General features: G+C 48.6%; 2 protein-coding genes across 5 annotated transcripts in view; one reads left to right on the top strand and one right to left on the bottom strand.

The window, feature by feature from the left end:
- Window positions 1-8,038, top strand: part of LOC110512743 (DDB1- and CUL4-associated factor 15-like) — a 59,940-nt gene extending 51,902 nt beyond the window's left edge. For all 3 annotated transcript variants that reach the window (XM_036949016.1, XM_036949014.1, XM_036949015.1), the window contains 3 exons: window positions 4,775-4,879; window positions 5,009-5,124; window positions 7,505-8,038. In XM_036949016.1, the coding sequence (XP_036804911.1) occupies window positions 4,775-4,879; window positions 5,009-5,124; window positions 7,505-7,560 (277 nt within the window). In that variant the 3' untranslated portion in view covers window positions 7,561-8,038. The remainder of the gene's footprint in view (window positions 1-4,774; window positions 4,880-5,008; window positions 5,125-7,504) is intronic.
- A 1,532-nt stretch (window positions 8,039-9,570) lies between these two features.
- LOC110515463 (MHC class II regulatory factor RFX1) overlaps window positions 9,571-26,598 on the bottom strand; it is a 30,599-nt gene continuing 13,571 nt past the window's right edge. Inside the window, exons 7-18 of one of the 2 annotated variants that reach the window (XR_005036823.1) lie at window positions 23,959-24,078; window positions 23,237-23,358; window positions 21,076-21,194; window positions 20,517-20,620; window positions 20,219-20,370; window positions 18,699-18,796; window positions 18,362-18,511; window positions 15,027-15,238; window positions 12,962-13,115; window positions 12,760-12,805; window positions 11,778-12,656; window positions 9,571-11,635 (exon numbers count right to left, since the gene is read on the bottom strand). Coding sequence is in view for 1 of the 2 variants with exons in the window: in XM_036949007.1 (XP_036804902.1) it covers window positions 12,496-12,656; window positions 12,760-12,805; window positions 12,962-13,115; window positions 15,027-15,238; window positions 18,362-18,511; window positions 18,699-18,796; window positions 20,219-20,370; window positions 20,517-20,620; window positions 21,076-21,194; window positions 23,237-23,358; window positions 23,959-24,078 (1,438 nt within the window). In the remaining variant the exon portion in view is untranslated. Of the gene's footprint in view, window positions 11,636-11,766; window positions 12,657-12,759; window positions 12,806-12,961; window positions 13,116-15,026; window positions 15,239-18,361; window positions 18,512-18,698; window positions 18,797-20,218; window positions 20,371-20,516; window positions 20,621-21,075; window positions 21,195-23,236; window positions 23,359-23,958; window positions 24,079-26,598 lie in introns of those variants that run through there. The other variant, XM_036949007.1, reaches the window with a different exon arrangement.

Genomic DNA, 26,598 nt, shown 5'->3' on the forward strand with positions numbered 1-26,598 from the left:
TTTTCCTGGATGGTCACCTGGTGAGGTGTTCTGGGGTCTGGAGGGCTGTTTTCCTCTCTAGTCACCTGGTGAAGTGTTCTGGGGTCTGGAGCTCTGTTTTCCTGGATGTTCACCTGGTGAGGTGTTCTGGGGTCTGGAGGGCTGTTCTCCCTCTGTTTTCCTGGATGGTCACCTGGTGAGGTGTTCTGGGGTCTGGAGGGCTGTTTTCCTCTCTAGTCACCTGGTGAGGTGTTCTGGGGTCTCGAGGGCTGTTTTCCTCTCTAGTCACCTGGTGAGGTGTTCTGGGGTCTGGAGGTCTGTTTTCCGGGCTAGTCACCTGGTGAAGTGTTCTGGGGTCTGGAGGTCTGTTTTCCTCTGTTTTCCTGGCTAGTCACCTGGTGAGGTGTTCTGGGGTCTGGAGGTCTGTTTTCCTGGCTAGTCACCTGGTGAGGTGTTCTGAGGTCTGGAGGTCTGTTTTCCTGGCTAGTCACCTGGTGAGGTGGTCTTGAGGGCTGTTCTCTCTCTGTTTTCCTGGATGTTCACCTGGTGAGGTGGTCTGGAGGTCTGTTTTCCTCGATGGTCACCTGGTGAGGTGTTCTGGGGTCTGGAGGTCTGTTTTCCTGGCTAGTCACCTGGTGAGCTGTTCTGGGGTCTGGAGGGCTGTCCTCACTCTGTTTTCCTGGATGTTCACCTGGTGAGGTGTTCTGAGGTCTGTTTTCCTGGATGGTCACCTGGTGAGGTGTTCTGGGGTCTGGATGTCTGTTTTCCTGGCTAGTCACCTGGTGAGGTGTTCTGGGGTCTGGAGGTCTGTTTTCCTGGATGGTCACCTGGTGAGGTGTTCTGGGGTCTGGAGGTCTGTTCTCCTCTGTTTTCCTGGGTAGTCACCTGGTGAGGTGTTCTGGGGTCTGGAGGGCTGTTCTCCCTCTGTTTTCCTGGATGGTCACCTGGTGAGGTGTTCTGGAGGTCTGTTTTCCTGGGTAGTCACCTGGTGAGGTGTTCTGGGGTCTGGAGGTCTGTTTTCCTGGCTAGTCACCTGGTGAGGTGTTCTGGGGTCTGGAGGGCTGTTCTCCCTCTGTTTTCCTGACTAGTCACCTGGTGAGGTGTTCTGGGGTCTGGAGGGCTGTTTTCCTGGCTAGTCACCTGGTGAGGTGTTCTGGGGTCTGGAGGGCTGTTTTCCTCTCTAGTCACCTGGTGAGGTGTTCTGGGGTCTCGAGGGCTGTTTTCCTCTCTAGTCACCTGGTGAGGTGTTCTGGGGTCTGGAGGTCTGTTTTCCTGGCTAGTCACCTGGTGAGGTGTTCTGGTTCTGGAGGGCTGTTTTCCTGGCTAGTCAACTGGTGAGGTGGTCTTGAGGGCTGTTCTCTCTCTGTTTTCCTGGATGTTCACCTGGTGAGGTGGTCTGGAGGTCTGTTTTCCTCGATGGTCACCTGGTGAGGTGTTCTGGGGTCTGGAGGTCTGTTTTCCTGGCTAGTCACCTGGTGAGCTGTTCTGGGGTCTGGAGGGCTGTCCTCACTCTGTTTTCCTGGATGTTCACCTGGTGAGGTGTTCTGGGGTCTGGAGGTCTGTTTTCCTGGATGGTCACCTGGTGAGGTGTTCTGGGGTCTGGATGTCTGTTTTCCTGGCTAGTCACCTGGTGAGGTGTTCTGGGGTCTGGAGGTCTGTTTTCCTGGATGGTCACCTGGTGAGGTGTTCTGGGGTCTGGAGGTCTGTTCTCCTCTGTTTTCCTGGGTAGTCACCTGGTGAGGTGTTCTGGGGTCTGGAGGGCTGTTCTCCCTCTGTTTTCCTGGATGGTCACCTGGTGAGGTGTTCTGGAGGTCTGTTTTCCTGGGTAGTCACCTGGTGAGGTGTTCTGGGGTCTGGAGGTCTGTTTTCCTGGCTAGTCACCTGGTGAGGTGTTCTGGGGTCTGGAGGGCTGTTCTCCCTCTGTTTTCCTGACTAGTCACCTGGTGAGGTGTTCTGGGGTCTGGAGGGCTGTTTTCCTGGCTAGTCACCTGGTGAGGTGTTCTGGGGTCTGGAGGGCTTTTTTCCTCTCTAGTCACCTGGTGAGGTGTTCTGGGGTCTCGAGGGCTGTTTTCCTCTCTAGTCACCTGGTGAGGTGTTCTGGGGTCTGGAGGTCTGTTTTCCTGGCTAGTCACCTGGTGAGGTGTTCTGGGTCTGGAGGGCTGTTTTCCTCTCTAGTCACCTGGTGAGGTGTTCTGGGGTCTCGAGGGCTGTTTTCCTCTCTAGTCACCTGGTGAGGTGTTCTGGGGTCTGGAGGTCTGTTTTCCTGGCTAGTCACCTGGTGAGGTGTTCTGGGTCTGGAGGGCTGTTCTCGCTCTGTTTTCCTGGATGTTCACCTGGTGAGGTATTCTGGGGTCTGGAGGGCTGTTTTCCTGGCTAGTCACCTGGTGAGGTGTTCTGGGGTCTGGAGGGCTGTTTTCCTCTCTAGTCACCTGGTGAGGTGTTCTGGGGTCTCGAGGGCTGTTTTCCTCTCTAGTCACCTGGTGAGGTGTTCTGGGGTCTGGAGGTCTGTTTTCCTGGCTAGTCACCTGGTGAGGTGTTCTGGGGTCTGGAGGGCTGTTCTCCCTCTGTTTTCCTGACTAGTCACCTGGTGAGGTGTTCTGGGGTCTGGAGGGCTGTTTTCCTGGCTAGTCACCTGGTGAGGTGTTCTGGGGTCTGGAGGGCTGTTTTCCTCTCTAGTCACCTGGTGAGGTGTTCTGGGGTCTCGAGGGCTGTTTTCCTCTCTAGTCACCTGGTGAGGTGTTCTGGGGTCTGGAGGTCTGTTTTCCTGGCTAGTCACCTGGTGAGGTGTTCTGGGTCTGGAGGGCTGTTTTCCTGGCTAGTCACCTGGTGAGTTGTTCTGGGGTCTGGAGGGCTGTTTTCCTCTCTAGTCACCTGGTGAGGTGTTCTGGGGTCTCGAGGGCTGTTTTCCTCTCTAGTCACCTGGTGAGGTGTTCTGGGGTCTGGAGGTCTGTTTTCCTGGCTAGTCACCTGGTGAGGTGTTCTGGGTCTGGAGGGCTGTTCTCTCTCTGTTTTCCTGGATGTTCACCTGGTGAGGTATTCTGGGGTCTGGAGGTCTGTTTTCCTGGCTAGTCACCTGGTGAGGTGTTCTGGGGTCTGGAGGGCTGTTTTCCTCTCTAGTCACCTGGTGAGGTGTTCTGGGGTCTCGAGGGCTGTTTTCCTCTCTAGTCACCTGGTGAGGTGTTCTGGGGTCTGGAGGTCTGTTTTCCTGGCTAGTCACCTGGTGAGGTGTTCTGGGTCTGGAGGGCTGTTCTCTCTCTGTTTTCCTGGATGTTCACCTGGTGAGGTATTCTGGGGTCTGGAGGTCTGTTTTCCTGGATGGTCACCTGGTGAGGTGTTCTGGGGTCTGGAGGTCTGTTTTCCTGGATAGTCACCTGGTGAGGTGTTCTGGGGTCTGGAGGGCTGTTCTCCCTCTGTTTTCCTGGATGGTCACCTGGTGAGGTGTTCTGGGGTCTGGAGGTCTGTTTTCCTGGCTGGGGTCTGGATGGCTGTTTTCCTGGATGGTCACCTGGTGAGGTGTTCTGGGGTCTGGAGGTCTGTTTTCCTGGCTAGTCACCTGGTGAGGTGTTCTGTTTTCCTGGAGGGCTTTTTTCTTCTGTTTTCCTGACTAGTCACCTGTTGAGGTGTTCTGGGGTCTGGAGGTCTGTTTTCCTCTGTTTTCCTGGATGTTCACCTGGTGAGGTGTTCTGCGGTCTGGAGGGCTGTTCTCCCTCTGTTTTCCTGGATGTTCACCTGGTGAGGTGTTCTGTGGTCTGGAGGTCTGTTTTCCTGGATGGTCACCTGGTGAGGTGTTCTGGGGTCTGGAAGGCTGTCCTCCCTTTGTTTTCCTGGATGTTCACCTGGAGAGGTGTTCTGGGGTCTGGAGGTCTGTTTTCCTGGATGGTCACCTGGTGAGGTGTTCTGGGGTCTGGAGGGCTGTTTTCCTCTGTTTCCTGGGTAGTCAGTCACCTGGTGAGGTGTTCTGGGGTCTGGAGGGCTGTTTTCCTGGCTAGTCACCTGGTGAGGTGTTCTGGGGTCTGGATGTCTGTTTTCCTCTGTTTTCCTGACTAGTCACCTGGTGAGGTGTTCTGGGGTCTGGAGGTCTGTTTTCCTCTGTTTTCCTGGATTGTCACCTGGTGAGGTGTTCTGGGGTCTGGAGGGCTGTTCTCCCTCTGTTTTCCTGGATGGTCACCTGGTGAGGTGTTCTAGGGTCTGGAGGTCTGTTTTCCTCTCTAGTCACCTGGTGAGGTGTTCTGGGGTCTGGAGGGCTGTTTTCCTGGATGGTCACCTGGTGAGGTGTTCTGGGTCTGGAGGTCTGTTTTCCTGACTAGTCACCTGGTGAGGTGTTCTGGGGTCTGGAGGGCTGTTCTCTCTCTGTTTTCCTGGATGGTCACCTGGTGAGGTGTTCTGGGGTCTCGAGGGCTGTTTTCCTCTCTAGTCACCTGGTGGGTTGTTCTCGGGTCTGGAGGTCTGTTTTCCTCTCTAGTCACCTGGTGAGGTGTTCTGGGGTCTGGAGGTCTGTTTTCCTGACTAGTCACCTGGTGAGGTGTTCTGGGGTCTGGAGGGCTGTTTTCCTCTCTAGTCACCTGGTGAGGTGTTCTTGGGTCTCGAGGGCTGTTTTCCTCTGTTCCTGACTAGTCATCTGGTGAGTTGTTCTGGGGTCTGGATGACTGTTTTCCTCTCTAGTCACCTGGTGAGGTGTTCTGGGGTCTGGATGGCTGTTTTCCTCTCTAGTCTCCCGGTTAGGTGTTCTGGGGTCTGGATGGCTGTTTTAATTGCCTCTAACTGTCACTCACACTAACCGGTAGTTGTCTTCCAGGCCCAACACCTACCACTCCAGTCTGCAGGTGAGCTGGGACCTCAACACAGGAGTGTGTCACACCGTCGGGGTCGGTGACCTCACTGAGGTCAAGGGTCAGACCAGGTGAGACGATCTCTCTCTCTCTTCATATCTATCGCTCTCCCTCATTTCTTTCTCTCTTCATATCTCTCATATCTCTCTCTCATTTTTTCTTTCTCTTTTCATATCTCCCTCTTCTTTCCCTTCCTGTAGTGGCAGTGTATGGAGTTCGTACAGGAAGTCGTGTGTGAACACAGTGATGAAGTGGCTGGTTCCGGAGAGCAGCTCTCGTTACATCAACCGCATGACCAACGAGGCCCTGCACAAAGGTACACACCTTTATATACACACAGTGGACAAAACATCACCCGCATGACCAACGAGGCCCTGCACAGAGGTACACACGTTATATACACACACACACACACACACACACACACACACACACACACACACACACACACACACACACACACACAGCGGACAAAACATCAACTGCATGACCAATGAGGCCCTGCACAGAGGTACACACCTTATATACACACAGTGGACAAAACATCAACTCCTAATGTTCAGTTGCACCACCTTTTGCCCTGAGAACAGTTTCGATTTGTGGGGACATGGACTCAACAAGGTGTTGAAAGTGTTCCACAGGGATGCTGGCCCATGTTGACTCTACAAGGTGTTGAAAGTGTTCCACAGGGATGCTGGTCCATGTTGACTCAACAAGGTGTTGAAAGTGTTCCACAGGGATGCTGGTCCATGTTGACTCTACAAGGTGTTGAAAGTGTTCCACAGGGATGCTGGTCCATGTTGACTCAACAAGGTGTTGAAAGTGTTCCACGGGGATGCTGGTCCATGTTGACTCAACAAGGTGTTGAAAGTGTTCCACAGGGATGCTGGTCCATGTTGACTCAACAAGGTGTTGAAAGTGTTCCACAGGGATGCTGGTCCATGTTGACTCAACAAGGTGTTGAAAGTGTTCCACGGGGATGCTGGTCCATGTTGACTCTACAAGGTGTTGAAAGTGTTCCACAGGGATGCTGGTCCATGTTGACTCTACAAGGTGTTGAAAGTGTTCCACAGGGATGCTGGCCCATGTTGACTCTACAAGGTGTTGAAAGTGTTCCACAGGGATGCTGGTCCATGTTGACTCTACAAGGTGTTGAAAGTGTTCCACAGGGATGCTGGTCCATGTTGACTCTACAAGGTGTTGAAAGTGTTCCACAGGGATGCTGGCCCATGTTGACTCCAACGCTTTCCACAGTTGTGTCAAGTTGGTTGGATGTTCTTTGGGTGGTGGACCATTCTTGATGCACACGGGAAACTGTAGCGTGAAAAACCCAGCAGCGTTGCAGTTCATGACACACACCGGTGCGCCCACTACCATACCTACTACCATACCCCCTACCGTCCCCCCTACTGTACCCACTACCATACCTACTACCATACCCCCTACCGTACCCCCTACCGTCCCCCCTACTGTACCCCCTACCGTCCCCCCTACTGTACCCCCTACCGTCCCCCCTACTGTACCCACTACCATTCCCACTACCATTCCCCCTACCGTACCCCCTACCGTCCCCCCTACTGTACCCCCTACCGTCCCCCCTACTGTACCCCCTACCGTCCCCCCTACTGTACCCCCTACCGCCCCCCCTACTGTACCCCCTACCGTCCCACTACCATACCCCATACCCACTACTATACCCCCTACTGTACCCACTACCATACCCACTACCATACCCACTACCGTACCCACTACCATACCCACTACCATACCCACTACCGTACCCACTACCATACCCCATATCCACTACCGTACCCCCTACCATACCCACTACCATACCCCATATCCACTACCGTACCCCCTACCATACCCACTACCATACCCACTACCATATCCACTACCGTACCCCCTACCATACCCACTACCATACCCCATACCCACTACCATACCCCATATCCACTACCGTACCCCCTACCGTACCCACTACCATACCCCATACCCACTACCATACCCCATACCGTACCCACTACCATACCCCATACCCACTACCATACCCCATATCCACTACCGTACCCCCTACCATACCCACTACCATACCCCATACCATACCCCATACCGTACCCACTACCATACCCCATATCCACTACCGTACCCCCTACCATACCCACTACCATACCCCATACCCACTACCATACCCACTACCATACCCCATACCCACTACCATACCCACTACCATACCCACTACCATACCCACTACCATATCCCATACCGCCTACCAGATGCTTTTGGAAGTGGTGGTGGAGGACCAATAGGAGCCTCTCTTTCCTCCGGTCTAAAAAACTATATCCAAATGCCCCAGGGCAGTGATTGGGGACATTGCCCTGTGTAGGGTGCCGTCTTTCCGATGGGACATCTGTGGTCACTAAAGATCCCATGGCACTTATCGTAAGAGTAGGGGTGTTAACCCCGGTGTCCTGGCTAAAATCCCAATCTGGCCCTCATACCATCACAGTCACCTAATCATCTACAGTTGGCTAATTCATCCCCCCTCCTCTCCCCTGTAACTATTCCCCAGGTTGTTGTGGTAAATGATAACGTGTTCTCAGTCAACTGACCTGGTAAAATGAAACACACACTTTATGTAAATGAATTCTTCAAATCTGTTTATTTTTCTGTTTGTCCCCCTCTCTTCTGTCCAGGTTCCTCTCTACAGGTGTTGGCTGACAGCGACCGGAGTACCTGGATCATACTATGAGGGACAACAGAGGGGTGTCCTGACACCAGAGGCTCGGACTGTCACACACACACACCCACCGACACACACCCATCCACACACCGACACACACCCATCCACACACCGACACACACCCATCCACACACCGACACACACCCATCCACACACCGACACACACTCATCCACACACCCATCCACACATACAGCAAGCCTGTTTAGCTGCTACAGTAACAGTCATAGGATCCCTCTCAAATGGCACCCTATTCCCTCCTATTCCCTCCTCCACATGTGGTGCACTACGTTTCCATTATGCCTGTGGTGAGAAGTGGTGACCTTATAGGACCTTCAGACTCCACTCTGGACCTGGAAACCAGTTCCCCTCTAATCAGGGACTGATTTAGACCTGGGACACCAGTTCCACTGTTCCCCTCTAATCAGGGACTGATTTAGACCTGGGACACCAGTTCCACTGTTCCCCTCTAATCAGGGACTGATTTAGACCTGGGACACCAGTTCCACTGTTCCCCTCTAATCAGGGACTGATTTAGACCTGGGACACCAGTTCCACTGTTCCCCTCTAATCAGGGACTGATTTAGACCTGGAAACCAGTTCCACTATTCCCCTCTAATCAGGGACTGATTTAGACCTGGGACACCAGTTCCACTGTTCCCCTCTAATCAGGGACTGATTTAGACCTGGGACACGAGTTCCACTGTTCCCCTCTAATCAGGGACTGATTTAGACCTGGGACACCAGTTCCACTGTTCCCCTCTAATCAGGGACTGATTTAGACCTGGGACACGAGTTCCACTGTTCCCCTCTAATCAGGGACTGATTTAGACCTGGGACACCAGGTGTGTGTGCAATTAATGATCAGGTAGACCAGAAAGCAGGCTCCGGACCTCGTAGGGTCAGAGTTGAAAACCCTTGATTTAGGGAATAGGGTGCCATGTTGTCATGACTCAGTTGTCGCCAACTTGAATCTGTGCACCTGCCTCTCTGTGTGTGTGTGTGTGTGTGTGTGTGTGTGTGTGTGTCTGTGTGTGTGTGTGTGTGCCTCTGTGTGTGTGTGCCTCTGTCTGTGTGTGTGTGTGTGTGTGTGTGATGTTGTAGGATGGAAGAAACACGAGGCATTGTGTTTTCCACATCTTCTGTTTTTGTTTGATGATATAATGTACCATAATTGGCACCCAGAGCTGGACTGAACAAATAGGATTTAACTGTGGGTTTTTAGTTTGGTTTGTTCGATGTCATTTTCTGTTTTATGACTGTGTGTGAGAGCGAGGAGTTGTGTGGTCCTCATGCCTCTGATTCTGCTGCTGTTCTTGGAACCTAAAGGTCACTCCTCTAAACCAGCTTTGTCCAGTTCGATCTGGTTTGACGCAGGTCTGTCTGACTGCAACAGGGCCTACACATGAAGCGGCACCAATCCTGTTATTTGTCGCTCTGGAGGGACTGACGTTCCCCCTAGGTACAGATCTAGGATCAGCTTCCCCTCCCCCAATCCTAACCTTAACCATTAGTGGGGGGAAATGTTAAACTGACCGCAGATCAGTGTCTAAGGGCAACTTCACCATCATATGTCTCGTGTCCAAAATGGCTCCCTATGTAGTGCACTACGTTTTGTCCAGAGCCTAGGGAATAGGGTGTCAGTTCAGATTGTCTCCTTTATAAATGTATTTGTATGTGATGGAGTTAACTTTCCCAGATTTACTGCCTAGTCCTTCATCCCAGGAAAGTTACAACCCTAGATGGAGCAGAGGCTTATGGGATATGGAGTTTAAGCAAGCCTGTCATTATCTGGCTGTATTTTAAGACTGGACGGAGAGAGCATGGTTCACTTGATTATTTTTTGATAAAAATAAATTGAAAGATTCACCTTGCGTGTTGCCGTTTCCTGTGTGTGTGAAGGAGAAACACAAAGTTACGTTTTAAGAGACTGAAGAGGGGAAACACTGGTAAAGTATTTAATGGCTAAAGGTGAGCTGGTATCACGTCTTTATATGGCAACGACTGAGTACTGAAACTACAAACTCTAGTCACAGCGATTCAATACAAAGGTCTACAAAACATATATACTAGATATCTTGTGATTGTAATACAGTAGCTAAATACTCTGGATAGTACATCAAAATATGCTACACATACTGTTGAAATAAGGCCATAATGGTTCAATAAATATGATAGTCACTAAAGTAACATCTATTTCAAATACACACATTCACTGATCTGTTCTGACTTTTTGCTGATTCTACGAGCTGGCTGTTACAGTTGCCATGGATACATTGCATGTGCTCTCGCTGTGACTTCTGACCTTGTTGCCCAATCACAGATTAGAGATGTTTCTGTGGAGGTCTGTATCCTGCTGGTGGGATATGACTTTACTGTTGTGTGTGGAGGAATGACGATGGAGGGACAAATGAATGGGATGGAAACAGGATGCATTATGGCTGCCCTCTCTATGACACTACATATGCCTGCTATAACTCATAATACATTACCAAAGAGTGAGGAACAAATGGCAGATTGCACAGGTTTAGAAACACTTTATTAATCAGATCTAATTAAAAACACAGGTTGTCTTCGAAATGGCACCCTATTCCCTATATAGTACACTACTTTAGACCATGGTCAATAGGGCTCAGGTCCAAAAAAGTGCACTATACAGGGAGCCATTTGGGATTCAACCACCAGCGCTGTCTCACTCTACAAGGCACAGGTCATCTCTTAGTTGGCCAAATAATAAAAATACACTAAAACGTACCTTTCTGAATGCTGCCCTGTATGGAACTACACACCCCGTCCTCTACACCACATCAGGACACCACTGTTAGAGCGTCTGACTGATCAATTCAATCCAAGACCCCTTCAGTCTCAGTTCACGGAGGGCTATTAACATATTCATACTTAGAATCTTTGATGAGCCGTCCACTAAATGGTGCCCTGTTGAAGTACCGATAGGATGCCGTTTGGGACACACCAAGTGGTTGTCTAAGAGGTCAGTGAACATCATCAGGACTGAAGACCGACAGCTGTTTCAAGTCTACACCTGGCTCGGGCAAACGCAGTAAATCTCTCTCTATGGCAGTCAGGACAGTGGGTGGGTAAGGTGAGGACAGAGAAGGTTGTAGCCATGCAGGTTGACTGACTCACACAGAACCAATCAAATGTTTGGACACGCCTACTCATTCCAGGGTTTTTCTTTATTTATACTATTTTCTACATTGTAGAATAATAATGAAGACAAAGCTGTCATCAAGGCAAAGGGTGGCAACTTTGAAGAATCTCAAATATATATATTTTGGGTTAGTACATGATTCCATACGTGTTATTTCATAGTTTGATGTCTTCACTATCATTCTACAATGTAGAAAATAGTAAAAATAAAGAAAAACCCTGGAATGAGTGTGTCCAAACTTTTGACAGGGACATATAGGTCTGGATTCAGTCAGAGGTACATTGTAGACCTCTTGACAGTGACATTTAGGAAGGGATTCAGTCAGAGGTACGTTGTTGACCTCTGTTGACAGGGACATATAGGAAGGGATTCAGTCAGAGGTACGTTGTTGACCTCTGTTGACAGGGACATATAGGAAGGGATTCAGTCAGAGGTACGTTGTTGACCTCTGTTGACAGTGACATATAGGAAGGGATTCAGTCAGAGGTACGTTGTAGACTTCTGTTGACAGTGACATATAGGAAGGGATTCAGTCAGAGGTACGTTGTAGACCTCTGTTGACAGTGACATATAGGAAGGGATTGAGTCAGAGGTATGTTGTAGACCTCTGTTGACAGGGACATATAGGAAGGGATTCAGTCAGAGGTACGTTGTAGACCTCTGTTGACAGGGACATATAGGAAGGGATTCAGTCAGAGGTACGTTGTAGACCTCTGTTGACAGGGACATATAGGAAGGGATTCAGTCAGAGGTACGTTGTAGACCTCTGTTGACAGTGACATATAGGAAGGGATTCAGTCAGAGGTACGTTGTAGACTGTTGACAGGGACATATAGGAAGGGATTCAATCAGAGGTACGTTGTAGACTGTTGACAGGGACATATATGAAGGGATTCAGTCAGAGGTACGTTGTAGACCTCTGACAGGGACATATAGGAAGGGATTCAGTCAGAGGTACGTTGTAGACCTCTGTTGACAGTGCCCCATTTAAAGGCAGTGTTCCTCAGCGTGTTCACGGTAAATGTTGCATGTCGGCTCAGTCAGAGGTACGTTGTAGACCTCTGTTGACAGTGCCCCATTTAAAGGCAGTGTTCCTCAACGTGTTCACGGTAAATGTTGCATGTCGGTTCAGTCAGATATTACCTTTAAATGTTCAGGGTGCTACCACACACCTCAGATTGAATCTCAGCCACGGTATTCCTACAAGACTGTTTCTGCATCCAACAACAAGTTGCCAAACTAGTGGTAATGTTAATTAGTGGGATAGGTGGGTCAAATCTGGAACAGACTGTTACCCTGTCTAGTGAAGAGGTCACCGTCTCTTATGTCACAATGAAAAGGTCACCGTCTCTAATGTCACAATGAAGGACCAGTGTGTCTAGTGAAGAGGTCACAGTCTCTTATGTCACAATGAAAAGGTCACCGTCTCTAATGTCACAATGAAGGACCAGTGTAGTGAAGAGGTTACCGTCTCTTATGTCACCGTCTCTGATGTCACAATGAAGGTGATGAGGAACAATGAGGAACCATGATAACTAAAAGAGATGAAAATGTACTCTGTGAAACCTCTCCTTCGCTTACACACACACACACACACACTAGAGATCAAGGTGCAGACAGACAGGGTGTGTGAGGTTGCAGGAACAGATAAGGAACTTAATGGCATTGGGATCACAAACGGGCTCATAGCAAACTATCATTAAGGCAAAGGATGAGTGTGTTGTTGAGTGTGTGTGTGTTGTTGAGGGTGTGTGTGTGTGTGTTGGGTGTGTGTGAGTCACTCTGTGTGTGTGGTATTGAACAGTCCCCGGGGGTCAGTCCTGGCTAGCTTGACGGGCGGCTCCAGTGACTCCTCCCCCTCTCCCAGATCAGCGGCGTTAGACGGCACGGTCATCTCTACCCCCTCTTCATCACTCTCCTCCTCATCCTCTTCCTCATCTGAGACACACACACACACAGATATATTAACCGTTTACAGGTTTATTGCGGCCACATTATGAGAGATGTGGAAGATGTGAAGGCTTGCAGGGTGAGACATTACCTTTATCAGGGTCCTGACAGTTCAGACTCCTGCCCACACTGGCAAACTGAGAGAGAGAGACGATCAGCAGTGCATCGTGTGTGTCGGTATGTGTGTGTGTGTGTGTGTACCTCTCCCATGACAGCGATGGGTGTTTCTCCTTTAGCCTTGGCCACTCTGTGTTCTATATCAGGTGTGTGTGTGTGTGTGTGTGTGTGTGTACCTCTCCCATGACAGCGATGGGTGTCTCTCCTTTAGCCTGGGCCACTCTGTGTTCTACCAGGTAGTACATGTACTCATCATACAGCAGTCTGATCAGGTGGAAGGATCCGAAGCTGGCAGCACTACGCAGAGTCAAGTCTCTAATCACCATGGAACTGGGGGGGTAGAGAGAGACAGGTCTCTAATCACCATGAAACTGGAGGGGTAGAGAGAGACAGGTCTCTAATCACCATGATACTGGGGGGGTAGAGAGAGACAGGTCTCTAATCACCATGGAACTGGGGGGGTAGAGAGAGACAGGTCTCTAATCACCATGGAACTGGGGGGGTAGAGAGAGACAGGTCTCTAATCACCATGGAACTGGGGGGTAGAGAGAGACAGGTCTCTAATCACCATGGAACTGGGGGGGTACAGAGAGACAGGTCTCTAATCACCATGGAACTGGGGGGGTAGAGAGAGACAGGTCTCTAATCACCATGGAACTGGGGGGGTAGAGAGAGACAGGTCTCTAATCACCATGGAACTGGGGGGGTAGAGAGAGACAGGTCTCTAATCACCATGGAACTGGGGGGGTAGAGAGAGACAGGTCTCTAATCACCATGGAACTGGGGGGTAGAGAGAGACAGGTCTCTAATCACCATGGAACTGGGGGGGTAGAGAGAGACAGGTCTCTAATCACCATGGAACTGGGGGGGTAGAGAGAGACAGGTCTCTAATCACCATGGAACTGGGGGGGTAGAGAGAGACAGGTCTCTAATCACCATGGAACTGGGGGGGTAGAGAGAGACAGGTCTCTAATCACTGGGGGGTAGAGAGAGTCAGGTCTCTTATCACTGGGGGGGTAGAGAGAGACAGGTCTCTAATCACCATGGAACTGGGGGGGTAGAGAGAGTCAGGTCTCTAATCACCATGGAACTGGGGGGTAGAGAGAGACAGGTCTCTAATCACTGGGGGGGTAGAGAGAGACAGGTCTCTAATCACCATGGAACTGGGGGGGTAGAGAGAGACAGGTCTCTAATCACCATGGAACTGGGGGGGGGGGGGTAGAGAGAGACAGGTCTCTAATCACCATGCAACTGGGGGGGGTAGAGAGAGACAGGTCTCTAATCACCATGAAACTGGAGGGGTAGAGAGAGACAGGTCTCTAATCACCATGGAACTGGGGGGGTAGAGAGACAGGTCTCTAATCACCATGGAACTGGGGGGGTAGAAAGAGACAGGTCTCTAATCACCATGGAACTGGGGGGGTAGAGAGAGACAGGTCTCTAATCACCATGGAACTGGGGGGGTAGAGAGAGACAGGTCTCTAATCACCATGGAACTGGGGGGGTAGAGAGAGACAGGTCTCTAATCACCATGGAACTGGGGGGGGGGGGGGTAGAGAGAGACAGGTCTCTAATCACCATGGAACTGGGGGGGTACAGAGAGACAGGTCTCTAATCACCATGGAACTGGGGGGGGTAGAGAGAGACAGGTCTCTAATCACCATGGAACTGGGGGGTAGAGAGAGACAGGTCTCTAATCACCATGGAACTGGGGGGGGGGGGGGGTAGAGAGAGACAGGTCTCTAATCACCATGGAACTGGGGGGGGTAGAGAGAGACAGGTCTCTAATCACCATCGAACTGGGGGGGTAGAGAGAGACAGGTCTCTAATCACCATGGAACTGGGGGGGGGGGGGGGGGGGGGGGGGGGGGGGGGGGGGGGGGGTAGAGAGAGACAGGTCTCTAATCACCATGGAACTGGGAGGGGTACAGAGAGACAGGTCTCTAATCACCATGGAACTGGGGGGGTAGAGATACAGGTCTCTAATCACCATGGAACTGGGGGGGTAGAGAGAGACAGGTCTCTAATCACCATGGAACTGGGGGGGTAGAGAGAGACAGGTCTCTAATCACCATGGAACTGGGGGGGTAGAGAGAGACAGGTCTCTAATCACCATGGAACTGGGGGGGGAGAGACAGGGAGAGAGAGAGGTAGAGAGAGACAGGGAGGGGGGAGGGATAAGAAGAGGAGGGGAAACATTCAAATCAAAGAGCCTTTGATGCTCACTTTCTCTTCTCTCACCTGTAGAAGCTCCACCGCAGCAGGAAGAGCTTGGCAGCCTGAGGGAAGGCTGCTGGGCTGTGTGGGTAGGGCTTTAGGACCTGGGAGACCACGCCGTCCAGCCAGGCAGCCCACTGCTCCAGAGAGTTATGTTGTTGTAACGTCTGCTTGAAGTCCTGCTCCAACCTCTGGATCACACCATCCTCACAACCACACACCCACGACGCCTGTTCCTACAGGGGGGAGAGAGAGACAGGAGTATAGGATCACACCATCCTCACAACCACACACCCACAACGCCTGTTCCTACAGGGGGGAGAGAGAGACAGGAGTATAGGATCACACCATCCTCACAACCACACACCCACGATGCCTGTTCCTACAGAGGGGAGAGAGAGACAGGATTTTTGGTTGGAGAGAGAGAGAGAGACAGGATTATAGGTTGGAGAGAGAGACAGGATTATAGGTTGGAGAGAGAGAGAGAGACAGGATTATAGGTTGGAGAGAGAGAGACAGAATTATAGGTTGGAGAGAAAGACAGGATTATAGGTTGGAGAGAGAGAGAAAGACAGGATTATAGGTTGGAGAGAGAGAGAGAGACAGGATTATAGGTTGGAGAGAGAGAGACAGGATTATAGGTTGGAGAGAGAGAGAGAGACAGAATTATAGGTTGGAGAGAGAGAGAGAGACAGAATTATAGGTTGGAGAGAGAGAGAGACAGGATTATAGGTTGGAGAGAGAGAGAGACAGGATTATAGGTTGGAGAGAGAGAGAGAGAGACAGGATTATAGGTTGGAGAGAGAGAGACAGAATTATAGGTTGGAGAGAGAGAGAGACAGGATTATAGGTTGGAGAGAGAGAGAGACAGGATTATAGGTTGGAGAGAGAGAGAGACAGGATTATAGGTTGGAGAGAGAGAGAGACAGGATTATAGGTTGGAGAGAGAGAGACAGGATTATAGGTTGGAGAGAGAGAGAGACAGGATTATAGGTTGGAGAGAGAGAGAGAGACAGGATTATAGGTTGGAGAGAGAGAGAGAGACAGGATTATAGGTTGGAGAGAGAGAGAGAGACAGGATTATAGGTTGGAGAGAGAGAGAGAGACAGGATTATAGGTTGGAGAGAGAGAGAGAGACAGGATTATAGGTTGGAGAGAGAGACAGGATTATAGGTTGGAGAGAGAGAGAGAGACAGGATTATAGGTTGGAGAGAGAGAGAGAGACAGGATTATAGGTTGGAGAGAGAGACAGGATTATAGGTTGGAGAGAGAGAGAGAGACAGGATTATAGGTTGGAGAGAGAGAGACAGAATTATAGGTTGGAGAGAGAGAGAGAGAGAGAGACAGAATTATAGGTTGGAGAGAGAGGTAGTGGTTAGAAGGTATCCAGACAGAGAGAGAGAGAGGTAGTGGTTAGAAGGGTATCCAGACAGAGAGAGAGAGGTAGTAGTTAGAAGGTATCCAGACAGAGAGAGAAAGGTAGTGGTTAGAAGGTATCCAGACAGAGAGAGAGAGGTAGTAGTTAGAAGGTATCCAGACAGAGAGAGAAAGGTAGTAGTTAGAAGGTATCCAGACAGAGAGAGAAAGGTAGTGGTTAGAAGGTATCCAGACAGAGAGAGAGAGGTAGTGGTTAGAATGTATCTAGACAGAGAGAGAGAGGTAGTGGTTAGAATGTATCCAGACAGAGAGAGAGGTAGTGGTTAGAAGGTATCCAGACAGAGAGAGAGAGGTAGTGGTTAGAAGGTATCCAGACAGAGAGAGAGAGGTAGTGGTTAGAAGGTATCCAGACAGAGAGAGAGGTAGTGGTTAGAAGGTATCCAGACAGAGAGAGAAAGGTAGTAGTTAGAAGGTATCCAGACAGAGAGAGAAAGGTAGTGGTTAGAAGGTATCCAGACAGAGAGAGAGAGGTAGTGGTTAGAATGTATCTAGACAGAGAGAGAGGTAGTGGTTAGAAGGTATCCAGACAGAGAGAGAGAGGTAGTGGTTAGAATGTATCCAGACAGAGAGAGAGAGGTAGTGGTTAGAAGGTATCCAGACAGAGAGAGAAAGGTAGTGGTTAGAAGGTATCCAGACAGAGAGAGAGGTAGTGGTTAGAAGGTATCCAGACAGAGAGAGAGGTAGTGGTTAGAAGGTATCCAGACAGAGAGAGAGGTAGTGGTTAGAAGGTATCCAGACAGAGAGAGAGAGGTAGTAGTTAGAAGGTATCCAGACAGAGAGAGAAAGGTAGTGGTTAGAAGGTATCCAGACAGAGAGAGAGAGGTAGTGGTTAGAAGGTATCCAGACAGAGAGAGAGGTAGTGGTTAGAAGGTATCCAGACAGAGAGAGAGGTAGTGGTTAGAAGGTATCCAGACAGAGAGAGAGGTAGTAGTTAGAAGGTATCCAGACAGAGAGAGAGGTAGTAGTTAGAAGGTATCCAGACAGAGAGAGAGAGGTAGTGGTTAGAATGTATCTAGACAGAGAGAGAGGTAGTGGTTAGAAGGTATCCAGACAGAGAGAGAGAGGTAGTAGTTAGAAGGTATCCAGACAGAGAGAGAAAGGTAGTGGTTAGAAGGTATCCAGACAGAGAGAGAGAGGTAGTAGTTAGAAGGTATCCAGACAGAGAGAGAAAGGTAGTAGTTAGAAGGTATCCAGACAGAGAGAGAAAGGTAGTGGTTAGAAGGTATCCAGACAGAGAGAGAGGTAGTGGTTAGAAGGTATCCAGACAGAGAGAGAGAGGTAGTGGTTAGAATGTATCCAGACAGAGAGAGAGGTAGTGGTTAGAAGGTATCCAGACAGAGAGAGAGAGGTAGTGGTTAAAAGGTATCCAGACAGACAGAGAGAGAGGTAGTGGTTAGAAGGTATCCAGACAGAGAGAGAGAGGTAGTGGTTAGAAGGTATCCAGACAGACAGAGAGAGAGGTAGTGGTTAGAAGGTATCCAGACAGAGAGAGAGAGGTAGTGGTTAGAAGGTATCCAGACAGAGAGAGAGAGGTAGTGGTTAGAAGGTATCCAGACAGAGAGAGAGAGGTAGTGGTTAGAAGGTATCCAGACAGAGAGAGAGAGGTAGTGGTTAGAAGGTATCCAGACAGAGAGAGAGAGAGGTAGTGGTTAGAAGGTATCCAGACAGAGAGAGAGAGGTAGTGGTTAGAAGGTATCCAGACAGAGAGAGAGAGGTAGTGGTTAGAAGGTATCCAGACAGAGAGAGAGAGGTAGTGGTTAGAAGGTATCCAGACAGAGAGAGAGGGGTAGTGGTTAGAAGGTATCCAGACAGAGAGAGAGAGGTAGTGGTTAGAAGGTATCCAGACAGAGAGAGAGAGGTAGTGGTTAGAAGGTATCCAGACAGAGAGAGGTAGTGGTTAGAAGGTATCCAGACAGACGTACCTGCACGTTAGTGAAGTCAACTCTGTTGAGGTCACTCAGCATCTGATTGATCTGGGCGGTGTTCTGGAGGACGGCCCTGGCTGCCTGGGCCAGGTGGTTTAGACTGGTGTAGCGACGCAGCGTCTGGGCAAACGCCCCCGCACACATCACCTGGAGGGGAAGAGACGGAGGGGAGGAGAGGGAGACGGGAGAGAGGAGGAGAGGAGGGGGAGACGGGGGAGAGGAGGAGACGGGACAGAGGAGGGGAGGAGGGAATGTAGTTTTGTGGAAGAGTATTTGTATTGTGTGTGTGTGTGTGTGTGTGTGTGTGTGTGTGTGCGTGCGTGAGAGATCACACCTTCATGCGGACCATCTCCTCTGGTATGTTCATCATGGCGCTTGTCAGCCAGCTCTCTAGACTCTTGGCAAAGTTACGGATAGCTTGAGTTAAGGCACCTGACAGAGAGACAGAGAGATGGGGAGGGAGATGATTAGAGATGAGAGAGAAAAGTAGCTAGTCATATGTTTTAGATGTCATGTTGTGTAGCTCTAACGGCATGTTGTGTAGCTCTAATGGCATGTTGTGTAGCTCTAATGGCATGTTGTGTAGCTCTAATGGCATGTTGTGTAGCTCTAATGGCATGTTATGTAGCTGTAATGTCATGTTATGTAGCTGTAATGTCATGTTGTGTAGCTGTAATGTCATGTTGTGTAGCTCTAACGGCATGTTGTGTAGCTCTAATGGCATGTTGTGTAGCTCTAATGGCATGTTGTGTAGCTCTAACGGCATGTTGTGTAGCTCTAATGTCATGTTGTGTAGCTCTAATGTCATGTTGTGTAGCTCTATAGTCATGTTGTGTAGCTCTAACGGCATGTTGGGCAGCTCTGTCATGTTATGTAGCTATAATGTCAAGTTATGTGTCTCTAATGGCATGTTGTGCAGCTCTAACGGCATGTTGTGTAGCTCTAACGGCATGTTGTGTAGCTCTAACGGCATGTTGTGTAGCTCTAACGGCATGTTGGGCAGCTCTGTCATGTTATGTAGCTCTAATGTCAAGTTATGTGGCTCTAATGTCATGTTGGGCAGCTCTGTCATGTTATGTAGCTATAATGTCAAGTTATGTGGCTCTAATGGCATGTTGTGTAGCTCTAATGGCATGTTGTGTAGCTCTGATGGCATGTTGTGTAGCTCTGATGGCATGTTGTGTAGCTCTGATGGCATGTTGTGTAGCTCTAATGGCATGTTATGTAGCTCTAATGTCAAGTTATGTAGCTCTAATGTCATGTTGTGCAGCTCTGTCATGTTATGTAGCCATAATGTCAAGTTATGTGTCCCTAATGGCATGTTATGTAGCTCTAATGTCATGTTGTGTAGATCTAATGGCATGTAGACCTAATGTCATGTTGTGTAGCTCTAATGTCATGTTGTGTAGCTCTAACGTCATGTTGTGTAGCTCTAATGTCATGTTGTGTAGCTCTAATGTCATGTTGTGTAGCTCTAACGTCATGTTGTGTAGCTCTAACGTCATGTTGTGTAGCTCTAACGTCATGTTGTGTAGCTCTAACGTCATGTTGTGTAGACCTAACGTCATGTTGTGTAGATATAATGGCATGTAGACCTAACGTCATGTTGTGTAGACCTAACGTCATGTTGTGTAGACCTAACGTCATGTTGTGTAGATCTAATGGCATGTAGACCTAACGTCATGTTGTGTAGACCTAACGTCATGTTGTGTAGACCTAACGTCATGTTGTGTAGATCTAATGGCATGTAGACCTAACGTCATGTTGTGTAGCTCTAACGTCATGTTGTGTAGCTCTAACGTCATGTTGTGTAGCTCTAACGTCATGTTGTGTAGCTCTAATGTCATAACTCACTGGGGATGGGTCGTAATACGTCAGGGATGAGGATCTCCACCAGGGTCTGGTACAGTGTGTTGTCACAGTCTCTGGTCCAGTGAACAACTGGCTGGTACTTACACAGCACCACCAGGTACCACTTAGGTAGACGCTCCTCTGACTCACCATGACTAGAGGCACGCACACGCGCACACACACACACACACACACACACACACACACACACACACACACACACGCACACACACACACACACACGTTGTTAGATTGTGTGTGTTGTAATGTGTGACATGTAGAACGTGTGTGTTTCACTCACACGCCGAGTGTGTCTGCGTCGATGCTCTCGCTGAACCTCCAAAAGGTTTTCCACAGCGTCTCCACCAGAGTGAACTGCAGGTTCACCATCACATCCAGAATGGCCTGCACAGACATGACATAGCACTACGTAAGAATGATAAAACACTACATTTGTCTGACATAGAAAGTCATAACATGACATTTGACCCACATAACTGGACATAGACCTACATTGACAAAGCACTACATTAGACAGAGATAGCACTACATTAGACTGACAAAGCACTACATTAGGCTGACAAAGCACTACATTAGACTGACAAAGCACTACATTAGACAGAGATAGCACTACATTAGGCTGAGATAAACACCACACAAGATTGTCATACATTTTCATTACACTACAATAGACTAACACACCGTTTCCCAACCCTGGTCCTGGAACTAAAACACCTGATTCTACATCTCAACTCATCATCGTTATCGCTAGTGGAATCAAGACAGACATAATAGGCACAACACTTCATAAGACTGCCACAAGACTGCCACAAGCCAGCAGTGCGTAGTGGACTGTTTACCTCACAGTGTTCCCTGTAGAGCTGTTGGAAGGCTGCGATGTGTTCTGGAACGATGCCATCAGGAAGAGGTCTGTCCTGCAGATCCAACTCTGGGAACTCAGGCAGCGCCCGCGACGCGTCTGGACAACAACAACGGTTACATTGCTGTGTTGTTATGTGTGGAATTACATGTCGATGATTTACAATGTGTTGATCTGTGTGCTTCACATTGCTTTAGTATGTTTACTAGCATTGTTTATGCCATTATTTACATATGGAGACATTCTTGTTACTACGTGTGTGTGTGTGGGTTGCACATTTCGGTAAATTTTCTGCCGACTAGCCGACCCTTGTTAACCGGTCGACAAACGGTTGAACAGTAAAATGACCAACAGGAGATACTACACATACAAAGACCTGTTAATGGAAACACGCAACACTAGCAGGCCTGTCATCGTCCAGTCAAAAGGCTCTCGCCTCTAATTGGACAACTCCTGTAATGAAGCAGATCAGAAAACACCTTTCTAAACAGAGCACCTGATCCCAGCCGTTCCATATGTGTTAGGAACTAGGAGGAGAAATCTAATAGCAACTAGGATGATAATACGACTAGGATGGGATGATAATACGACTAGGATGGGATGATAATACGACTAGGATGGGATGAAAATACGACTAGGATGGATGATAATACGACTAGGATGGGATGATAATACGACTATGATGGGATGAAAATACGACTAGGATGGATGATAACACGACTAGGATGGGATGATAATACGACTAGGACGGGATGATAATACGACTAGGATGGGATGATAATACGACTAGGATGATAATACGACTATGATGGGATGAAAATACGACTAGGATGGATGATAACACGACTAGGGTGGGATGATAATACGACTAGGACGGGATGATAATACGACTAGGATGGGATGATAATACGACTAGGATGGGATGAAAATACGACTAGGATGGATGATAACACGACTAGGATGGGATGATAACACGACTAGGATGGGATGATAATACGACTAGGATGGGATGATAATACGACTATGATGGGATGAAAATACGACTAGGATGGATGATAACACGACTAGGATGGGATGATAATACGACTAGGATGGGATGATAATACGACTAGGATGGGATGAAAATACGACTAGGATGGATGATAACACGACTAGGATGGGATGATAACACGACTAGGACGGGATGATAATACGACTAGGATGGTGGCTTTGACTTCTGGGCAACAGAAGAAAGTTGGTGTGAAAATCAATAGAACAGGAGAGACATGCTGGTTAACGGCATCAGGGAGTCTTTATAAAATAATTGCCTCCACGTTCCTATAGATTCATTTTGACAAGGCTACTTTGAAGTAAGACAAGACATGCCTCTTTGTTTGAAGTAAAGTCAAAGGTTTCAAACAATTCTGGTGCAAAGTGGTGTGTGACTTGCTGACAGCCTGCCTGCGTTGACTAAAACCCAGCACGTTACCCCCCAGCGCGTTACACCCCAGCGCGTTACACCCCAGCACGTTACCCCCCAGCGCGTTACACCCCAGCGCGTTACACCCCAGCGCGTTACACCCCAGCGCGTTACACCCCAGCACGTCTCACCCCAGCGCGTTACACCCCAGCACGTCTCACCCCAGCACGTCTCACCCCAGCACGTTACACCCCAGCACGTCTCACCCCAGCGCGTTACACCCCAGCACGTTACCCCCCAGCGCGTTACCCCCCAGCACGTTACCCCCCAGCACGTTACCCCCCAGCACGTCTCACCCAGCACGTTACACCCCAGCACGTCACACCCCAGCACGTCACACCCCAACACGTCACCCCCCAACACGTCACCCCCCAGCACGTCACCCCCCAGCACGTTACCCCCCAGCACGTCACCCCCCAGCACGTCACCCCCCAGCACGTTACACCCCAGCACGTTACACCCCAGCACGTCACACCCCAGCACGTCACACCCCAGCACGTCACACCCCAGCACGTCACCCCCCAGCACGTTACCCCCCAGCACGTTACCCCCCAGCACGTTACACTCCAGTACCATCTTTTAGACAGCTCTCGAGCTGTCTGACAGATGATAGGCTATTCCGCTCCTCTGTGTGTGTGTGTGTGTGTGTTTGTGTGTGTGTACCTAGTCCCTGTCCACTCACCCAGGAACTGCTGGTATTGTTGCACTTGAGCTGAGATGTCACTGAGCCCCGCCCCCTGCTGCTGCCCCGCCCCCAGAGACATCCCATTGGACATGCCCTCCACCTTCAGAACCGGCTTTACCCTATTGGACAGAACAGCTGTCAAAAGAGAGAGAGAGACAGGAAGAGAGAGCGAGAGAGAGACAGCAAGAGAGAGAGACAGGAAGAGAGAGAGAGATAGAGGAAGAGAGAGAGAGAGAGACAGGAAGAGAGAGAGAGAGAGAGAGAGACAGGAAGAGACAGAGAGACAGGAAGAGACAGAGAGACAAGAAGAGAGAGAGAGAGAGACAGGAAGAGACAGAGAGACAGGAAAAGACAGAGACAGGAAGAGACAGAGAGACAGGAAGAGACAGAGAGACAGGAAGAGAGAGAGACAGGAAGAGAGAGAGAGAGAGACAGGAAGAGACAGAGAGACAGGGAGACAGGAAGAGACAGAGAGACAGGAAGAGACAGAGAGACAGGAAGACAGGAAGAGACAGAGAGACAGGAAGAGACAGAGAGACAGGAAGAGACAGAGAGACAAGAAGAGAGAGAGAGACAGGAAGAGAGAGAGAGACAGGAAGAGAGAGACAAGAAGAGACAGAGAGACTGAGACAGGAAGAGAGAGAGAGACAGGAAGAGACAGGAAGAGACAGAGAGACAGGAAGAGACAGAGAGACAGGAAGAGAGAGACACCCCCCTACCTGTTTTTCTGAGAGAAGGGCTGCTGTCTCAAGGCGAGGTGCTGGTGGTCGTCTATCAGACGGAGCAGAGAGGAGGTGGTCTTGATACGAAGACCATAGTAGTGGTACTTGGAGTTCCCTCTGAGACACAGGGGCATCTGATTATTACATGACAGTACAGGAGCTGCCTCTGCCACTAGGGAACAGGTGTGTTATATACAGCTGAAGTCGGACGTTTACATACACTTAGGTTGGAGTCATTCAAACACTTTTTTCAACCACTCCACAAATGTCTAAAAATGTTATTTCCCCTTTATTTAACCAGGGAGGCCAGTTGAGAACAAGTTCTCATTTACAACTGTGACCTGGCCAAGATAAAGCAAAGCAGTGTGACTCAAACAACAGAGTTACACATGGAATAAACAAACATACAGTCAATAATACAGTAGAACAAAAAGACAGTCTATATACAGTGTGTGCAAATGGCGTGAGGAAGTAAGGCAATAAATAGGCCACAGTAGCGAAGAAATTATAATTATAATAATATCAGATTAACACTGGAGTGATGGATGAGTAGATGATGTGTAAGTAGAGATACTGGTGTGCAAAAGAGCAGAAAAGTAAATAAAAACAATATGGGGATGAGGTAGGTAGATTGAGGTGGGCTATTTACAGATGGACTATGTACAGCTTTGACAGCTTTGAACAGGTTGACTGTTAACAAACTATAGTTTTGGCAAGTCGGTTAGGACATCTACTTTGTGCATGACACAAGTCATTTTTCCAGCAATTGTTTACAGACAGATTATTTCACTTATAATTCACTGTATTACAATTCCAGTGGGTCAGAAGTTTACAAACACGAAGTTGACTATGCCTTGAAACAGCTTGGAAAATTCCAGAAAATGATGTCATGGCTTTAGAAGCTTCTGATAGGCTAAATGACATCATTTGAGTCAATTGGAGGTGTACCTGTGGATGTATTTCAAGACCTACCTTCAAACTCAGTGCCTCTTTGCTTGACATCATGGGAAATCAAAGACCATCAAGACCTCAGAAAAAAAATTGTAGACCTCCACAAGTCTGGTTCATCCTTGGGAGCAATTTCCAAATGCCTGAAGGTACCACGTTCATCTGTACAAACAATAGTACGCAGGTATAAACACTATGGGACCACGCAGCCATCATACCGCCCAGGAAGGAGACGCGTTCTGTCTCCTAGAGATGAACGTACTTTGGTGCGAAAAGTGCAAATCAATCCCAGAACAACAGTAAAGGACCTTGTGAAGATGCTGGAGGAAACAGGTACAAAAGTATCTATATCCACAATAAAACAAGTCCTATATCGACATAACCTGAAAGGCCGCTCAGCAAGGAAGAAGCCACTGCTCCAAAACCACCATAAAAAAGCCAGACTACAGTTTGCAACAGCACATGGGGACAAAGATCGTACTTTTTGGAGAAATGTCCTCTGGTCTGATGAAACAAAAATAGAACTGTTTGGCCATAATGACCATTGATATGTTTGGAGTTAAAAAAGGGGGAGGCTTGCAAGCCAAAGAACACCATCCCAACCGTGAAGCACGGGGGTGGCAGCATCATGTAGTGGGGGTGCTTTGCTGCAGGAGGAACTGGTGCACTTCACAAAATAGATGACATCATGAGGTTGCAAAATGATGTGGATATATTGAAGCAACATCTCAAGAAATCAGTCAGGAAGTTAAAACTTGGTCGTAAATGGGTCTTCCAAATGGACAATAACCCCAAGCATACTTCCAAAGTTGTGGCAAAATGGCTAAAGGACAACAAAGTCAAGGTATTGGAGTGGCCATCACAAAGCCCTGACCTCAATCCTATAGAGTATTTGTGGGCAGAACTGAAAAAGCGTGTGCAATCAAGGAGGTCTACAAACCTGACTCAGTTACACCAGCTCTGTCAGGAGGAATGGGCCAAAACATTTGGCCCAAGTTAAACCATTTAAAGGCAATGCTACCAAGTACTAATGCTACCAAGTACTAATGCTACCAAGTACTAATGCTACCAAGTACTAATGCTACCAAGTACTAATGCTACCAAGTAAACTTCTGACCCACTGGGAATATGATGAAAGAAATCAAATCTGAAATAAATAATTCTCTCTACTATTATTCTGACAATTCACATTCTTAAAATAAAGTGGTGATCCTAACTGACCTAAAACAGGGAATTTTTACTCGGATTAAATGTCAGGAATTGTGAAAAACTGAGTTTAAATGTATTTTGCTAAGGTGTATGTAAACTTCCGACTTCAACTGTAGGCGCGTGTGTTATATAGTGTTATATAGTGTGTATAGTGTACATACCGTGTGTTATATAGATGTGTGTATAGTGTACATACCGTGTGTTATATAGATGTGTGTACAGTGTACATACCGTGTGTTATGTAGATGTGTGTATAGTGTACATACCGTGTGTTATATAGATGTGTGTATAGTGTACATACCGTGTGTTATATAGATGTGTGTATATCTACAGTGTACATACCGTGTGTTATATAGTGTATAGTGTACATACCGTGTGCTATATACAGTGCCTTGCGAAAGTATTCGGCCCCCTTGAACTTTGCGACCTTTTGCCACATTTCAGGCTTCAAACATAAAGATATAAAACTGTCTTTTTTTG

This window comes from Oncorhynchus mykiss, chromosome 17, assembly GCF_013265735.2.
Source record: "Oncorhynchus mykiss isolate Arlee chromosome 17, USDA_OmykA_1.1, whole genome shotgun sequence".
NCBI classification, from domain to species: Eukaryota; Metazoa; Chordata; class Actinopteri; order Salmoniformes; family Salmonidae; genus Oncorhynchus; species Oncorhynchus mykiss.